General features: G+C 39.0%; 1 protein-coding gene across 4 annotated transcripts in view; it reads left to right on the forward strand.

The window, feature by feature from the left end:
- The window catches only part of NTM (neurotrimin), a 973,794-nt gene extending 969,178 nt beyond the window's left edge, over positions 1 to 4,616 (forward strand). For all 4 annotated transcript variants that reach the window (XM_081036605.1, XM_081036602.1, XM_081036603.1 and 1 more), the window contains one exon: positions 2,837 to 4,616. In XM_081036605.1, coding sequence (XP_080892731.1) covers positions 2,837 to 2,934 — 98 coding nt within the window. In that variant the 3' untranslated portion in view covers positions 2,935 to 4,616. The remainder of the gene's footprint in view (positions 1 to 2,836) is intronic.
- Positions 4,617 to 19,916: the final 15,300 nt, after the last annotated feature.

Consider the following 19,916-nt stretch of genomic DNA (forward strand, 5'->3'; position numbering starts at 1 on the left):
GAATCAATATAAAGAACAAACCCGAGGAGTCAAGGCTCCATCTGCAAACACTTATAGAACTTGAAAGGAGAGCTGCTTCGGAGTTATTCTTTGAGAAGACGTGTGGAGCTCCCCTGCCTCCATGACTCTCCAGGGACTGCCTCCATTGCTTCCTCCTCCTGTTGGCTTTTCCAGGTCAGATTTCCTGGACATGAAGGATCAGTTTGGGTGAGGGGAGAGAGTGTGTGGAGGGATGAAGGCAGGCTGGATGTGGCCCCACACAGTGAGTGACAGCCACCCTCTAGCCACCACTGGCCTGGAACAGGAGACAGGAGACGCAGCGGAAGCCCCAGGAGCTCATCCAGAGTAACAGCACACCACGAGGAGGCTTTGAGGCTCTTGGTGGCCTTTTCCTTTGTTCTATGGGGAGACTTTTCTGATACAACATGTCAGGACCCCTCCATACGGTCTCTCGGTGGTGCTTCCCAGCATGCAGCACAGCCACAAAGGAACTGTGAGGGGCTTGCAATGAAACTGAACATAGGGGCCCCAGGAGAACACATGCAGAGCAGCCTGGCCATGTGAGGTGCCCTGGGAGCTGTTTGCCAGTCACAGCTGCCTCCCCTGTGGTGCTACAGAGTCCTTGGCCTGCAAACAAGGTTTTCCGACTTTTCTTACATGGCAACCAAGCCAGGCCCCTGCTGGGCTGTATGCCTGCCTTGTGGCATTCTCCATTCTCCTCCCTGGAGACTTCCACTGGCTGGACAGCCCTGAAAGCAGGGAATACAAGAGAGTGGAAGAAAGCATCTAAATGCTGGAAACTGTCATTTGTTTTCCTTCTCTTTTACCACAGGACATCTTCTTAGCCATGGCCAGTGGGCAGGGAGAGGGAGGGAGTGTGCTGGGATGAATGGGGAGTGGATTTCAAAGCTGTGTGTAAATGTTCAGGAGAGCAAAAGAGATGAAAGAGAAAAAGAGCCATGCACCCATAGATGACTGTCTGGCCAGGCGCGGCGAGTGCCAGGCATGAGGAACACATTCGGAATCACTGCGTCATGTACACGTGGGAAGATGGAATGCATCCACTACCTCTGCCCAGCGTAAACATGGAACCTGGCTCCCACAAAGGCCTGTTGATCCTGGAGACAACAGGATCAAACTTTGTGTCTTAGAGACAGCCTCAGTCACAGACAAGGGTCTTATTGTGGAGAATCCTGGAGTGCCCCAGAGCGTTAGGAATTCCTCACAGGAGAGAAACATAACTTGTCACTCTGGAAGGCATTGAGGAGTGGTTTCTCTACTGGGCTCTCCAAGAATGCTGGGTAGATAACAGAGTGATGGACTATAAAGAGGGACATCCTGGCAGATGCCTTCAGTCTTGTGTTGCCCGGAAGTTCACCTCTCTGCAGGATGGAGAGTAGAATAAGACTCCCTTGTGCTTCTCGTCAAGAGAACTCGCACTGCCAAGAAGTTCTGGCCTTGGGAATACCGTGACCCAGACAACAGGGCCACATGTGGTTGGAGAACGTGGTGCATTTCAAACTCATGTCTATTTAGCCACTGCCCCATAATCAGAGATTGGCCCTAGAGGTCTAAGAAATTAAATCAAATGAGCAGTGCTTCCAAGCGTGGAGCTCCAGGACTTGATGGAATAATCACATATGGAATCCAGAAGCCCAGTGAGATCTGCATTAGCTGGAAGTGTCTCCAACACCCAGCACCCCAGTCAGGCAAGCAGGTTCGGCTTTGTTGCTTCACCCCTAGTGAAGATATGAACTTAGTGTGAACACCAACTCTAAGTACCTCCAGGAAATTCACTGCTACAGACATGCCGGAGCAAGTCCAGGCGGAGAAGGTGCCCTACTTCATCGGGTACCTAATTCATCTGGGCATCCGAACTTGTGTGTCCTGCTCATGAATCATAGTTCCCTGGGTTGTGGGAGTTCTTGGCCACCTGGTTGAGGGTGCCAGAACATTTTCGTTTCAGAATAATAGGAAAGCTGCTGGGGAATTTTATGACCTGTCATATTTGGCTTCATCTCAAAGAGCATCTGTTAGCAGGCTAGGTTGGTGTGTGCTTTGTATGGAAATGTGCCATCCATCTCCCACTCACAGACATACTTCATGGCAAGTCGTGCATTGCAACGTTTACATAAACCTCCCCTTACTTCCATGGACACAGCAAAAGGCCACTTGTTTCTTTACTTGTTCCCACCTCCACTTCATGTGAGCTGGTTTTGGCTTTTCAGGCCTGTGATGCTAGAGCTAGGTCTGCTGTTACCAAGGCCAGACAGGGAAGAGGCCAAGTGCTCCAGGTGGAAGCCCAGTCCCCTGCCCTGATGCAGTGATTGACAGAAGGCACTGAGCCCCATGCAGCAGCAGCAGGGAGGCAGGTGTGGCGTGCAACAGGGCCTTTCCCCAACCACAGGTGGAATAGCTGGAGGGTCATGTGAATGTTTAAGGCAGGCAGTACTCAGGGCTGGTTGGGTGATAAGGCAAATAATGTGGGGTCTTACTTTATCCAAGTTCTGTGTAGGCTATTAATTAATCTGCTACCTTCTTCTTGAACTTGACCCTGAACCGTGGTCTTAGCCTGTTATGACACAGTAAAGGAGTCGTGGCCACCAGCATATGTTAACTTGAGCATCAGGTTGTCTCCTGGCAAAGGAGGGCTCCCCATTATACAGTGTGTACCCATGGTATCGAAGCTGTAGAAGGTCTATTTCTAAGCAGCCCCCTACATATGGGGCTGGGAAAACGAGTGCTCCCAGTTAGAGAGATGCCTCATCAGAGGCGAGGCCTAATGACAGTACACTTTGTACAGTAGCTGCTCCTGACAAGTGTGTTCTCTCCACAGGCCCTGGCGCAGTCAGTGAAGTGAACAATGGGACGTCGAGGAGGGCAGGCTGCATTTGGCTGCTACCTCTCCTTGTCTTCCTACTCCTCAAATTTTGATGTGAGTGCCACTTCCCCCACCAGGGAAAAGCTGCCGCTACCGCACCACCACCACCACCGCAACGGCAACTCCGACAGCAGCAAGAGCAAACCTGTTTCTAAATAAGATATAATCAAATGAAATTCCGAGAAACAGAGCCTAATGGGACAAAAATTCGAGGGAGGGGAACAAAGAATACTTTGGGAAAACACGTTTAAAAAGGAAATCGAAAATCAATCGACTTGCAGCCCTTGCAGATATGTAGGTACAGCTGAGTTTTCTTTTTTTCCCAAATGGGAGGAGCGCACACCTGGCTTTGGACCCGCCCGCAAGCGGCACTGCGTGACCTCAGGTGGGCTAGGGCTCTGCTACTCCACCCACTAAAGTGTCCCCAGCAAGGAAAATTCTGGAGTCGGCTACCCCAATTTCAATAAATAGAGACGAACACATAGTGAGACGTGTGGCCCAGACGTGCTACTGCGGGCCCTTTTGTAGACTGTGCCACTACGGTGTGTGTTATGAAACGCAGATTTAAGAAAATAAATAAATAAAAAGGAAATTAAACAAGACAGCCTGACAGCTACAAAAATCCCACAATCAACAGTCACAAAAGATATTATTAAACTTTTTTTTTTTTTCATTTTACTACATGGACATCATGGATAATAAGGGATTCTGATTCATTATTAATTTTATTAATTATATTTTCTGATATGAGTCTAGAACTTAGTGCAAAAATAAGACAAAACTAAAAAAAAAAATACACAAATGAAAGGGGTGAAGAGAAGTATGTTTGTTAAACATTATAAATGAATAGTGCACTTCTTTACTAGGTTTACAACTGGTGGACCACACACCGGGTATTAACCACCTGGTGAGGATTTGGCAGATCCACCAAAAATTCACATACGATTTAACCAACATTTCCACCAGCGCTACAGATTTCTCCTTATTCTGGCATTTAATACAGACAATACTATGCTTCTACGTGCTGTTTAGAAATGGAAGGGTGATCTGCACTGTATCTTGAGTTTGTTGGCTATGCTTCTTTTGATGACATATTATACAGTATATATATATATATATATGTATATATATGTGTATATATATATATATATATATATATATATATGAACACACACACATATATATTTTTTTTTCTTAGAGTTCTAGCCATTTTATTTCTCAGCAGGGTCCTTTCTCAGACATTACTGCATGCTGTATATGATGTTAGCTGTGTGTTGATCTTCTAAATGATGATAGAGTTTACTGGTAATTGTGTACTCAGCTCCTGCCATTTTATTTCCTTAGTTTATTTACATGTCAGAGACATTTATAAAAAGAGACAAGAGAAAAAAGAGAAAACAAAAAACAAAAACCACTAATACCAGACGCAGCATCTTTTCCAGGTGTGGCTCTCCGAGGCCATCACAGGCACCTTGTTTCTCCATCATGAACAAACAAGCAACTGAACCAACTAAACAGTCAGTAACCACTTGCTTTAGCCCATATGGGAATCTCTGATGCCTTTGTGACCACTGGAGAATTGAATCCTCTTGGTTTATTTTATTTAATTTCTCACGTTTGTGTGCGTGTGTATGAAAGAGAAGAAAATGCAGTTTTTAGATAACATTTTTCCTTCCCCTGAAGTCTGGGAACCAGAGAGGCCTCGGGGAGGGTCCTGGATGTGATGAGGGAAAGTGGGATTGGGGGCTAGGGGAGGGAGGGGTTGTCTCTGACTTGACATTAAAAAGTGTTCCATGTCCCTCTTCACCTGGTGTGGTACCTCATTCTCAAGGGAGCGGGGGTAAGGGGGAGCAGAGCCTGGCTGGCTCAGGTGTGAAGAACATGGAGGGAAATGGGCTCTTGACTCAAGCTACTGCTCTTAAGACCCCTCCATGGGTTGAGTGGGCCTCCTTCTGTGGTACGTGCTCTGATGACAGTCAGGACAGTCAGAAAACCACCTTCATCCTCCTAACTGAAGTGAGGGTGGGGTGCATCTCACAAAGATTTTGTCCCCAAAGCTTTCAGAAGGTCCTGGATGAGGCTGGCAGCTTCCTACTTGTGTCCAAACACTCCCCTCATAACCTGGGCAAAATGTCAAGTCCAGTGAGGGACAGGCTTTTATGTGTGATTATTTCTAGGAGGCAACATAGTGCAGCTAACACACACACACACACACACACACACACACACACACACACACACACAGACCAAAAAATCAAAAAACAAAAAACCTTGAAACATAATGGGCTGGTACTGAATAATCCCATATCCTATCAACCAATGTTTTGAGGACTCTCTTCCTTCCATGCCTGCTCCCCAAAGCTTCCCTCTAGCCACAAATTAACAGGAAAGGTAGATTTTAATACAAAATAATATTCAAATAATTCTAAGCTGTTCTGATTGACTTGGGGAATTAAATAGTAGTTAAAGATTCACTAAGAGACAGAAATTAGGTCAGAGCTGAAACACTCAAGATTTACTACTGTACTTAAGTCCTCGGGGTCAATTCCATCTGAGAAGAGTAGGAAATATTTGTAAAGGACTCGATTCATTTCCAGTGGCTACTAGCAAAATTGAGAAAAGGTTGTTGACTTCATGTTTTTGTGTGTGTGCCCTCTGTCCTTCTATTCCCACCACCAGGTGCCAGGTACCCCCACTTCTTCCTGGCAGCATGGTTGGGAACAGTCTGGCCAAGCCTCACAGATTTTGGCTGAATTGGTATCATTCCTTATGTTCCAGAACTGCGAAAGTCCAGGGTTTTGTATCTGTCTCCAGGCTCTCTCGTGCCTGGAACTTCTACAGACACTGACCAGAGAATTTGGGTGCAGATCATGGTTCACTGGAGAATACAGTAGGAATACACAGGTAATTTCCATATTGCTAACCTTGAGCCCAGAAACACCTCTGAATAAAATACACCAAGGCGTCTGCAAAAAGATGCTTCCTAGGTTGTGCTGGGACAAGAGAAGACAGTGGCACATGACCTCCATTTGATCAGATTTTTCTCTTTCATATTGACTAAGCATGCTTTGATCATTCCATCACCATCCTCCCAGGAGTGACTGGTCAGTCACCTTAAGTGACAATGTCAACTTTGTAAAGTGGCATTCATGAGGAAGACTTCATTTTACCTGTTTGCCATCTCAATATCTCTTCTTGTCTTATGGATTTTTAGAGCTCTGTTTGTTCAAGAGCATGTCTCTTGGAGAACCAGCTTTGCCATGAATGAGGAGTACATCAGAGAGGAGTACTTCCTATCCTACCTCAAGAGGGGTTTCCTCTCATCTTCTACTTAGTGTGCCACATGAGCCCCGATCTGCTGAATTTCAATCTTTAAAGGGAGCTTATAGATGCCCATGAGCAAGGGCCCTCCGCGAGATTTAGAGTTTAGTCCAGGAGTTCATGGCTTTGATAGAAGCTTGTAGGGGCAATCCTCAGGCTATCTCTTCTCAGGAAACAGGAGCTTGGGAAAATAGTGTTCATTAGAGTAAGTGAAGAAAAGCATCCCAAATACTACCTGCAGTTATTTTTATTGGTACAGCTACTGATAGAAGACTATTACTGTAAGCTGGCCTGGATTCCAAACTGGACCACTGTAGACTTAGACATAAGTCACTATCATATTTTAAGATTAATCCACTACCCTTAACACTAAGATACTCCTTGGGGGAAATGTGATTTATGTTTGGCACATTTTATCTCATGATAGCCTTTTGAGGTGGGGAGTAGTGGGGGTGTTCAAGCCCTAACCACTCTAACCAAACACTCCTGTAGAATCCCATTCATCTTTCAATAGAATATCTGCTCCTTTTCAGCCACACAGATGTGCAACAGCTCTCAAGTTCCTGTAGTTAAATCTTTCCTCTCAATGCTTCTACACAATGAGCTTGTATTTCTAATTTGAAGCATTGTGAGTACTTGTGTAAGGACTGTCTTGAGGAGTGGGATTGCAATGCTGGAGCCATATTCACAATAAATAACCCACAAATGTTTGTTTTTGTTGTTGTGGATGGTGATGATGATGGTGATGATAAATGACAGTTACTGTTATTCAAGCTGGAGATAAGTTAGCAAGTGAATTAGCACTAAAATCTGATTGAGGTTTAGTACATTTCGTTGGACTGACCCCATCTTTATCTTATATCCCTGAACCATGAGTTTAGAAGGCAAGATCATCACACTAATCAATCACAGGATTGACCCATTAATGGGTGGATTTGTTTGATAAAAATATAAAATGTGGAATCAACAAAACATCCACAATTTTCTATACTTATAATGACAAAAATCTGAGGTGCTTTTCACTAGAAGAGAAAAATCTGTACAAAAGGAGACGTGGCAATCTAGATGGTCTCTGCTTATGATAAGCCTACATGCTCTTGTGCTATTGTTGGCCAATTGCATATACACACACCAGCCATTCAGTCTTCACCAGAGAAGCAACTTAAAGCATTGAGATTAGTGGTATCTGACAGAGGCACTACATGATAACTCTCTCCAGCATTTTTTAAAACCAAATCCTGGAACCAATTTGTTTCAAAAATGGTTCACTGGGATTTGATTGTACAGTAGCGTCTCCTTTGTCATCATCCCATAACTGCTGAATCAGACCATTCTAAAGCATTAATTCTTACCTCTCTCTGCTCTTAATTCAAATCTTGTTTCCATGAGTGTCCAAATCTATCTGCCTCCGAGGCAATAAATGCCAATTAATACCCCCATGATTTGTAAGTAACTGAGACCTCTGAATTTCTGCATCTTCATTCTGCATCAAGCTTCAATGTGGCTTTCTGTAGAAAAGACTCTAATTCCTGAGCTCAAGTTAAGATCACTCTTACAATGTATGTCTGATGCATTTTGTTGCATTATCTTTTATAAAGGAGGTTCGATTTGTTTTTAGTTTTTTGAATGCTGATTTTACCCCCATGCAAGTCTCCCAATAACTTGCATATCTGCTTCTGGCATATTGTGAAAGTATATAACTTTTTATTATAGGGATTGTTAGCATTATTTGAAAGTGAATTATTTCCCTGCAAGAATATCTATAACTTCCTAGAACTATAAATTGGCTATTGCCACAGCACTTACCTTGCTTCCAGTGAATCTAATTTTGGAATTTTTGAGTATCAGTGCAGTATTTTGGATACCAAACTGAACTAGGTTGTAGTCTAGATTCTATTACTAATTAGTTGGGTTCCCTTTCCTTATCCTTTATATAAGTTGTTAAGATGGAAGATTGCTGATCTTTTGAATCTTTAAAAGTCAATTATCAATTCTTTAGATTTTATAAGATTTATGCAAGAAAAATTGGGAAAGTTGAATTTTTGATAAATAACAATTGAAAATGTAAATCTGGGCAAGTTCTAGAGCCAACACATTGTCATTGTTTCCAGAATGGCTTATACGAAGGGAATACTTGCAATCAAAAGTGCCATTTCTATAGATTTTTGAAGTCACCCCTTAAGGAGAACTTGAGGAATGGACACAGTAGCCCTTGGAAAGGAATGTTGTCTAATAAAATACGTAGCTTTTTCTGGAATAAGAATTGACATTAGCCCCAAGCTGCCATTCAGTTTTGCTCTCTATATGACACAAGTGAAACAAGACAGTATAAACTACCACAGATCTTAAAGTCTGGAGAAGGAAAAGATATTGGGACCTGGCAAAATTCTCAGAGTTCTCACTAGGAGTATTTGTACATGTGTACGTGTGTGTGTATGTATGTGTTATTTACTGTAATTTATTAATTCTTCAAAACAGATGATACCTATTATTCCCAAGATTCATCTTTAAAGTAACAGGAGATAATAATGAAAAGAGGGGTCTCCAAATAAGGTTTTTAATTATCCTATCACTGCATCTGGTAAGTGTTCTGCTCAAAGGCCCAGAAATGCTTGTGTAGGTCTCATTTGACATATTTGTTGGTTCAATTCCAAGTCCACCCAGTCCATTCACCATTTCATCTTGACCTTTAGACTCTGCATTCATTGTTAACTCCCCAGTGAAGAACATGAGGGCCAAAGAGGCAGTGGGCGAAGCTTAGCCTGAACTTGGCATTGAAAGATGTGTGAGCCCTGGTCCTTCCCCCAAGTACCCAGTTACTCTCTTAAGCTTCAGTTTCTTCTGAAGTTTCACTTGCAGAGTTGAATGAATGATCAGATGGAACCATCAAGCCATACATCCTACTCTACGAGGTGTGATCAAATGATATGGTGAATGTTTAAATTTTTTAAAAATGTATTACAGTAAAAGACTTTGCCATTAATGCTCCTCAAAATACTCCCCCTCACTTTAAACACACTTATCCCATTGTTCTGGCTACTTTCTGAAGCAGTTCTGGAAGTCCTCTTTTGTGAGTGTCTTTACTTCATCCTCCATGATGACAATGCTCTGTGACACACATCGCTTCAAGTATACAACAATTTCTGTCAAATAAATTGTCAAATTACGGTGCGTCATCATTCACCTTACTCACCGGATCTTGCACCATGCGCCTTCTTGCTCTTCCCCAAAGTCAAAATGACCATGAAAAGTAAACATTTTGGATTGATTCAAGGCAGCCATGACAGTGCAACTAAAGACACTCAAGAAAGGAAGACTTCCAGAACTGTTTCAGAAAGTGACAAGGACAATGGGATAAGTGTGTTCAAAGTGAGGGGGAGTATTTTGAGGAGGATTAATGACAATATGTCTTTTACCTTTTTTTTAATGTAAACATTACCGTATCTTTTGATCACACCTTGTATATACACTATAAAGTTAAAAAGACCATAGGCCATGTAGCACACATGTGGTGAGGGGTCCTATTCCTCCCTTGGAAGGATGAAGGACCAGAAAGAAAAAAGAAAACAAATACTTTCTTGTTACTGATTCAAGCCCGCAGCATGTCATTCTTTTTATTCATGTCCACAATTCTCATTCATATTTGCCTACTTGGAAAGGAAAACAAACAGGAACTAAAATGTACAGCAACAGAGGCTGTCTATTAAATGCAAACTTATTGTCTTTAAGTGTCCATCATAGAATTTGACAAGTAAGAAAAGTGAAAACAAAATGGTAAAATAGAGAAAAAAAGTCCAAGAAGATAAAACTTATCCTTGAATCTAGGTGTGTGAGGAGGCCTCTGCATGCATATACCACATATGTTCTGTTATGTTGAAAGTCAGTTCATACAGCATAGAGGTGAAGACCTGCCTCCCCATTCAATGGTTCTTGGCAAATACAATCAGATTTTGCACATTAAAGTTAGTGTGAGCTATTGATGTCAATTTCCCCTCACTTGCTTCACAAATGTGCATAGATAGAATATGAAACAGGTATTCAAAACATACATTGTAGCCTAAACACAGCCTCAGGTTTGCTGTGGAATCTTCAGGAGACCACTGAATCTTCCAGGCCCTCCATTTCCTGATCAGCACAATGTATGTTCTGCAAGTTGGTCTCAGAAGGCCTCCAGAGTTCTGGAATCCTCTGAACCTCCTTCTGCATCCTTCTATAACTTATATCTGTTTTCTGAAATAATAAAAATCCACATTTAAAGCCAAGGCAAAGCCTTTGGGCAGGCTTTGGCCTTGAGGAGACAAGAAAAAGGTATCTATTTACATTTAACTAAAAAGAACCCCCTCTTTGGGATTATGAAAAAAAGATGGAATGTTAAGGCTTTCCATTCTCAAACCTTTGGATGTTAGGCTACTCTTTGAGAATTTGAAGAAAACATACAGACACTCTCTCAAATAAGGAAATCCAAACAAGAATCTATTCACAAAACATTCTAGATAGTTTCAGGTGTTCCGTGAGCCATTTTAAACTTACCAGTGAGTTCCATGTTAAAACACCTTAAAGTGAAGTTTCACCCTTGATTTTTCTTATAGGCTGCTTGCATTTCTCAAATATACTTGATAAGAATTGTGTTCTACATGCTTTGATTCTTAACTAGATAAACAAGAAACAGAACACCCTCTGGAAACACCCAGGGAGTCTCCTACGGATTAGAGCCCATCATTTAGAAATCAAAAACTCGTAATGATCTAATTGCACCAGCTCTTTATACCTAAACTCTTTTTGCTGACTGGCTCTTCTTAGTATGTTCCTTATTCTGACAATTATACTAGTTTAGGTAAAACCAAACCTGCTTGTGCATTTACTTGTAATAGCTAGTAATTATGACTCTCTGTCAGCCAAATAGCTCATAGCCCACATTGAGACAAGGAAATCAAATCAGCTCTGTTTTTTGAGTTGTTGTTGTTGGTGGTGGTGGTGGTGGTGTTGGTGGTGGTGTTTTCAATGCCTGTTAGGCCTAAGGTGGTCAGGACAGAAGATGGGATAGTTAATCCTTTTCACTAACATTTTCTTACTCGTGTCCTGGGTACAAAACGCCACCCATTCAAGAAACTTTTCTTTTTCATCTACTAAGCCTTTGGGTGAATTAATACCAGCACAGCACATGTATAAGAGAGTTAGGCAAACCATTTGCCCAGCCCTAGTCCTGAACAAGGAACTCAATATTCTACAGCATAACTCACTAGTCAGAAGGAATCACCCTTTATCACAGAAGCACAAGGGCAGTAAACTCCTTATGTGTTTGCTGCCACTTCTCTCACATTCTTCAACACCACTGTTTTACAAACCTTTCAAACACCTTGATCTCCTGATAATTTTTGCTTTAATTCATTTCTTTTGTCCCAGCTACATATAGAATCATTCTTCTAACATTGACACACTAAGAGCATCTATATTAATCTCTCATCATTCCTTGTCTTCAAAAATATAAAATAATAATCAGTCAGGTAGAATCTGTGGCATAGGATGATCTGAGCTCCAGAACAATGGGAACCAAGTTGGAATTTGAGAGTAAAAGCATAGGTTATTTTCATTAACAAACACAGCAGTGTTAAGGCCTATCCCTTAAGTATCAGTTAGAAAGACTTTCTGACTAAGTAACTCAGTAATCTAGCTCATCCAGATCTTCTTTAGTCATATTTTTGTCTATACAATTCCCTTTATCTCATTTACTGTTCCTCATTCCCTTCCTTTAGTACAGCCTACTTCGGCACTGATAACATGGGAAACAAAATATCCAAGCAGAACCAATTTGGAAAAAAAAAAATTAGTTTCACAAGTTTGTTTTAATACCCCTTTGCTCACACTAGGCATTTAGAGAGTAATATTATGACTCAAAGGAAAGAAGTTTGATCTGGTTGGCTACACCTTGGAATTTGCGTTACTAATACCTTGAGTTATATATGCAGTTCCTTAAACGAAGCATCGGTCCAGGTCATTTTTAAGGTCTTAGTTGACATCTGAGGCACTTGTATGCTATATATTGCATCAATAGAGCCAAGCAACTTGGTTAGCTTTAGTCATGTGGTTGGACTCAGGCACATTTTTCATGTTTAGCCATCTGGTGGACAACCCAGATTAGCCCGATGAAAAGAACAATTACAAAAGAAGCCCCAGGTTGCAATACTTCAAAAGTTCCTTGAGGAGTAATGTCAGCAACATGACTGATCAAATGTCTTAGTTGTAACCCCCTTCAACAACATTTGGCATCCATGCATAAACAAAACTGCCTTTGTGGGAGCTGTGGAATTCAACAACATATGCTGAGGGACCAGGAGGAATCTTGCCCACCTGTGTATCGGGAATAGGCAGACAGACTTCAGTTCTGGCTATGGACTATGAACTGGCTGCAGCCCTTGTCAGCCACAGTCCAAAAGCCACTATAGAACACTGTCTTAAACCATAAACCACAAACTTGAGAGTCTTTGCAGAAGTCGAGGTTTCCAGCAGAAAAGCACCAGCACAGTATTAGAGCTAAAAATATGATTTGGATTCCTTGAAGAGGGAAAGAGGAACAGTTTGACTTTACCCATGTAACCCATCCCCAAAGGCAGCACAGTTGAGTGCCAAATGAAGCCTTCTCAGTCCATGATTTCTCCTGCAAGGAAAAGTAGCGTTAAGTGAGCACTCACCTTCCCCAGATGTGTGGAACATTGACAAAGAAGCCCATTTCTCTCTCACTCCACTCAGAGTAGTAAACCATGAGTTACATGACTGGGAGGCTGAAAGAGGCTAGGATGTGACAGATAGGACTCTAAGAGGGCACAAAAAGGGACATGAATCCTACTGATTGTAGGATCCATCAAGAAGCCTTCCCACAAACTGGTGGTTATACCTTGCCCATGGATCTCCCAAACTGGCCCATAGCCACCCCCAGCATTTTGCATGCCTTACTCATACCCACATCCTGTGACCAGCTCTCTACGTGAGCTCTCAACATTGGCAACAGTAAGCTTTGGTAGATGGCTAGAGAGCAAGCACAGAAAGCCAGACCAAATCTGAGGGCCAGGAAGAAGCACAAACTTGAGTCAGCATTACCTTTGGGTAAGCAAAAGGGAGATGTCGGCACTTGGCCTGGTGCATTATGGGATCAAGAAAAGACATACAAGTTTCCGAATTCTGCCACAGGAGAGAATAATAAGCATGGAATAGGCATATCCATAGAAGGTCTGAGAAAGCCTCAGAAACCCTAGAAGAACTGATGGAAGATATTTCTCTCCCAAAGGAAATTAGTAAAAACTGGAGGGGAGACTACTGCTGCAAATGTGAAGAGAGCAATGCAAGACTTTAAAAAATATTAAAAAAGAAAAAAAAAATTAAGGAAACATGGCACAACCAAAGGATCAAATAATGTTCCAGTAACCTACCCCAAAGACAAGGAGTTCTGTGATTTTCCTGATAAAGAATTCAAAATATCTGTTTTACAAGTTTCAATGAGCTATAAGAAAACACAAAAAGACAAGTCAACAAAAGCAGGAAAACAATACACGAACAAAATGAAAAGTTTAACAAAGAGCTAAAATCATAAAAAAGAACCAAACAAAATTCTAAAGAATGTAAGGAATGAAATAAGAAATGCAATAGACACCATCAACATCAAAATGAACCAAGCAGAAGGACCTGTGAATTAGAAGACAGGACCTTTGAAATTATCCACTTAAAGGGGAATACAGGAAAAAAGAATGAATAAGAGTAAGGAAAGTCTACATGATCTGTGGGATACCATCAAAAAAAGCAATCTGCAAATTATTGGAGTTCCAGAAAAAAAGAGGGAGAAAATGAAAGAAAATTTATTTAGCTAAATAATGGTGCAGAATTTCCAAAATCTGTTGAGGTATTTGGAATCCTCCAAGTTCATGAAACTTATAGGTCACCAAACAAATGCAACTTAACGATATATTCTCTATGACACATTATAATAAAACTGTCAAAATTAAGACAGAGAATCTCAAAAGCAGGAAAAATAAAAAATAAAAAAAAATGTTTGTAACTTACAAGGGAAACTCTATAAGGCTATAAATGAGTTTCGCAGCAGAAACTTTATAGTCTGAGAAAGAGTGATGCTATATTCAAAGTGATAAAAAAAAAAGAAAAAAGAAAATTCTGTCAACAAAGGATGCTGTATTTGGCAATGTTTTCCTTCAGAAATGAAAGTGGTATAAAGACTTCCCAAAGCAAATAAAAACTGAGGGAATTCAGTACCACTAGATCTGCCTTACAAGAAATGCTAAAAGGAGTTTGTCAAGCTGAAATAAAATGAAGCTAATTAGTAACATGAAAACATATAAAATATACAAAACACTAGTAAGGAAAGTATTTAGTCAAATTCAGAATACTCTAATATCATATGGTGGTATGTTATCCACTTTAGTATAAAGGGCCAAAGTACTAAAAATAACAATAATAATATAATATGTTTATGAACACACAATATAAGAAGAGGTGAATTGTGACATGAAAAATATAAAAGGGGGGAGTGAAAAGGTAAAGATTTTGTATGTATTCAAAGTTAAGTTGTTAGCAAAAAATAGACTGTTATATCTATAAGATGTTTTGTGTAAGCCTGATGGTAGGCACAAAGCAAAAACCTACATAGATACATGAAAAATAAAGAAAAGAGAATCAAAGCATACCACCATAAAAAAAAAAAAATCATCAATTTATAAAAGAATGCAGTAAGAGATGGAGAAAGAAATAAGCAAACTACAAAAACGTCAGAAAACAATTAGTAAGATGGCTTTGTAAATCTTTACCTATCAATAATCACTCTTCTTGTGAATGGATTAAATTTTCAAAATTAAAATGCATAGAGTGGTTGGATGGATATAAAAACAAGACCCAACTGTATGTTGCCTACAAGAAATTCACTTCAGCTTTAAGCACATAGATAAGCTCAAAATGAAGGGATGCAAAAAGATAATTCATGCAAGTGGAAACCAAAAGAGAGCCAGGGTACCTATACTTATATTAGGCAAAATACACTAAATTCAAAAACTATAACAAGAGTAAAGATGGTCATTACAATGATAAAGGGATCAATTTATTAAGAAAATATGGCAATCATAAATATATAGGTACCCAACATCAGAGCACCTAAATATATTCACAAATACTAAGAGATCTGAAGGGAGAAATAGACAACTACCTAATGATAGTAGAGGACTCCAATACCCCACTATCAACAATATTAATATAATCCAGACAGAAAATCAATAAGAAAATGTTGGATTTGAACTACTTTATCCAAGTTGAACTAACAGACATATACAGAACATTCCATCCAACAACAGCAGAAAACAAACAAACAAAAAAAAAAAAAAAACACACATTATTCTTAAGTATACATGGAACATTCTCCAGGATAGGTCTCACATGATAGGTCACAAAATGAGTCTGAGCAAATTTAAGAAGATTAAAATCATACCAAGTATCTTTTGTGACCACAATGTATGAAACTAGAAATGAATTATAGTAGAAAAGCTAAAAGATACACAATTATGTGAAGGTTAAATAACAATACTGAGCAAATAATGGGTCAAATATAAAGTCAAAAGAGAAATAAATATATATATATATATATATATCTTGAAACAAATAAGAATGGAAACACAACATTCCAAACTGATGGAGTGCAGCAAAGGCAATTCTAAGAAGGAAGTTTATAGTGATAAATACCTACATTAAAAAAAGAAAGAAAGAAATATCTCAACAAAACAACTTAACTTTACACCTCAAAGAACTAGAAAAGAAGAAAAAACTAAACTCAAAGACAACATAAGGAAAGAAATAGTAAAGATCAGATCAGAAATAAATGACATAGAGTCCAGAAAAACAACAGAACAAAAATCAACAAAATTGTTTTTTTTTGAAAAGATAAACAAAGTTGGCAAACCTTTAGCAAAACTAAGGAAAAAAGAGAGAAGACTCAAATAAAATAAAAAATGCAAAGGAGACTGAATCCACAACTATTGTCAAGAAATATTAGCAAACCAAATTCAACAGCACATTAAAAAGATCATACATCAATATCCAGTGGGATTTATCCCTGGGATGCAAGGATGGTTCAGTATGTGCGAATCAATAAATATGACATACCACATAGAAAAATGTAAGATGAAAATTATCGGATCATATCAATAGATGCATAAGAAATGACAAAATATAGTATTATTTCATGATAAAAACTCTCCGAAAATTGGGTATATTGACTATACCTCATCATAATAAAAGCCATATATGAGAAGCTCACATCATACTCAGTAGTCAAAGGTTACAAAATTTTTCTCTAAGTTCAGAAACAAGACAAGGGCCCACTCTTACCATCTTATTCAAAATAGTACTGGAAGCCTGAGCTAGAGCAATCAGCAAGAAAACATATCCAAATAGGAAAGGAAGAAGCAAAACTGTCTTTGTTTGAAGATGATACCATCTAATACATAAAAAAAATCCTAAAGAATTCACCAAAAAACGTAAACTGAATCAGCAAATTCAATAAAGTTGCAAGATAAAGTCAACATACAGATTAGTTGTGTTTTACACTAAGAACAAAATATTTTAAAAAGTAACCAAAGAAACAATACCATTCACAATAGCATAAAAAAGCAATAAAATGCTTAGAAATAAATTTAACCAAGGAGGTGAAAGATGTGTACACTGAAAACTGTAAGACTTTGATGAAATATATTAAAGAAGACTCAAATAAATGGGAAGATATCTTGTGCTGTTGGCTTGGGAGAATTAATATTGATTAAATGTCTATATTACCTAAATTCATCTAGAGATTCAATTAAATCCCTATCAAAATTCCAATGGCATTTTTCACAGAAATACACAAAGCACTCCTAAAATTTGTATGGGACCACAAAAGACCCCAAAGCGCTAAAACAATCTTAAGAAAGAAAAAAGCAGAAGTCATCATACTTCTTGATTTCAAACTATATTACAATGCATAGTAATAAAAATAGTATGGTATTGGCATTAAAATAGAGACATAGATCATGGAATTAAGAACCGAGAAACACTCCTTCACATCTACAGTCAACTAATATTTGACAAGGAAACCAAGGATACTCAGTGAGGAAAGATAGTCTCTTCAATAAATGATGTTGGGAAAATTGGATACGTACATGAAGGAAAATTAAATTGGAGCCATATCTTATAACACTACAAAACCTAATTTGAAATTAATTGGATTAAAAAATTGAACATAACACCTCAAACCATAAAACTCCTAGAAGAAAACACTATTGAAAAATCTTCACATTGGTCTTGGCAAAGATTTTTTTTGGATCTGACACCAATAGCACAAGTAAGAAAAGCAAAAATAAACAAATGAGACTACATACAAAAGCTAAAAACTTGCATAGCAAAAAAAAGTCAACAAAATGTAAAGATAACCTACAAAATGGGAGAGAATATTTGAAAACCATATATCTGATAAGAGGTTAATAATAAAAAATGTATAAGGAACTCATTCAACTCAAGAGAAAAAAATCTGATTTAAAAAATGGGCAGAACTGAATAGACATTTTCCCAAAGAAAACCTACAAATAGCAACAAATGCATGAAAATGTGATCAACATCACTAATCATCAGGAAATGAAAATCAAACCACAATGAGATACCACCTCACACACGTTAGGATGGCTATTATCGAAAAGATAAGAGAGAACAAATGTTGGCAAAGATATGGAGAAAAGGGAACTCTTGGACACTGTTGGTGGAAATGTAAATTGGCACAGCCACTATAGAAAACAGTAAGGAATTTTCCACACACAAAAAAATTAAAAATAGAACTACCTTATGACCCAGCAATCCCACTTCTGGGTATTTACGTAAAGAAACGAAATCAGTATCTTGAAGAGATATCTTCATTCTCATGTTCATTGCACCATTATTCACAATAGCCAGGACAAGAAAACAATCTAAGTGTCTATCAATGGAGATATATACAGAGGGTGCCAAAAAAATGTATACACATTTTAAAAAAGGAAAACTGTATTAAAATTGTAATACTCAACATATACTGATAACAAAACATGAATACCAGTCACGTTTGACTTCTGCAATTACAAGAGGTAGTCAAAGTGGTTACCATCAATGTCCAGACACTTCTGATTGCAGCGAACTACTGCTTGGGCAACACTGACCAGTGTCCACTTGTGTACATTTTTGGCACCCCCACTATGTGTGTACATATATACTGTAGTATATAGTATATTTACTATCCAGCCATGAGAAAGAGAGATGGAAATCCTGCCATTTCTGACATCACGGGTGAGGCTTGAAGCCATTATGTTGAATGAAATAAGTCTGACAGAGAAAGACAAGTACTGTACAAAATCATTTGGAATGTGGAATCTAACAAAGCTGAACTCATAGAAACAGAAAGTGGTTTCCAGGGGCTGAAGGGTGGGGGAAATGGGATGATGGCCAAAGGGTACAAATTTCTGGTATAAGATGAGTGAGTTCTGGATATCTAATGTACAGCACAGTGATTATAGCTAACACTGTCTTAGGTCCTTGAAAGTTGCTAGAGGAATAGATCTTAAATGTTTTGCCACAAAAGAGAAATTGTAATGATGTGAAATGATGGAGGTGTTAACTAAACTTACTGTGGTAATCATTTGGTAATATATAAATGTATCACATCATCATATTACACACCTTAAATTTACACAATATTGTATGTCAATTTTATCTCAATAAAGCTGGAGCGTGTTGCCTTAAGGGAAGGATTAGGTCATGTTCAACTCCATTTTCCTAGTGCATAGTGTTTTCTGGCATGAAAGGTACTCAATATAGCTTCACCAAAAGTTCTCCTTTCAACACTAATATCAAATAAGCACTTTAAAATATCCTTTTGGAACATTAGGAATCCACAAAGAGTTGAAAGGGGAGTTCAATAGATTTTTGTTGTTGCTAACATTTCAGTTTATGTACAGAATATTTTCAGTCCAATTATTTTCCTTATATTTCTGAATCATATTGTCTTCTTTTTGGTGCATTTTTTTATAAGAGTAAACAAGTACCATTCTGGAAATCAATGAACGGTCACCGATCATGAACGGTCACCGATCAGGAGAAAAATAATTATACTTGGAACTGGACCAGAAACCACACGTATTTATTTATTCCCCGTTATTTATTGAAGATCTAATATAATCCAGACACAATATTAGAGGCTGCAGATAAAATAGTGAGCAAAACAAAAAGGGTTCCTGCTCCTAAAATATTTCTAGTTTGGGGATAGAATAATAAAATAATTCTCTCTCTCTGTCCTGTCTCTCTCTCTCTCTCTCTCTCTCTGTCTCTCTCTGTCTCTGTCTCTCATACACACACACACACACACACACACACATCCACACACACAAATGTACACGCTATAAATATATACATGTGCTTAGGATAGGGTGCTATGAATACATGTAACATGAGGAGCTATAGGGGATCTAGGGAGTTTTCCTGATGAGGTGAGATGTGAATTGATCCACTATGGTTGAGAATGAGTTACCTGTGTAGGTTGGAGGAGGGAGGGAATAAGGACACAGTATCTACAGGTACAAAGGCCCTAAAGCCTGAGGGAAGACAACCATTATAGAGAAAACCTTTCTCTACAACTACACACACACACACACACACACACTTACACACAATT

This window comes from Rhinolophus hipposideros (assembly GCF_964194185.1).
Source record: "Rhinolophus hipposideros genome assembly, chromosome: 24".
Taxonomy (NCBI): Eukaryota; Metazoa; Chordata; class Mammalia; order Chiroptera; family Rhinolophidae; genus Rhinolophus; species Rhinolophus hipposideros.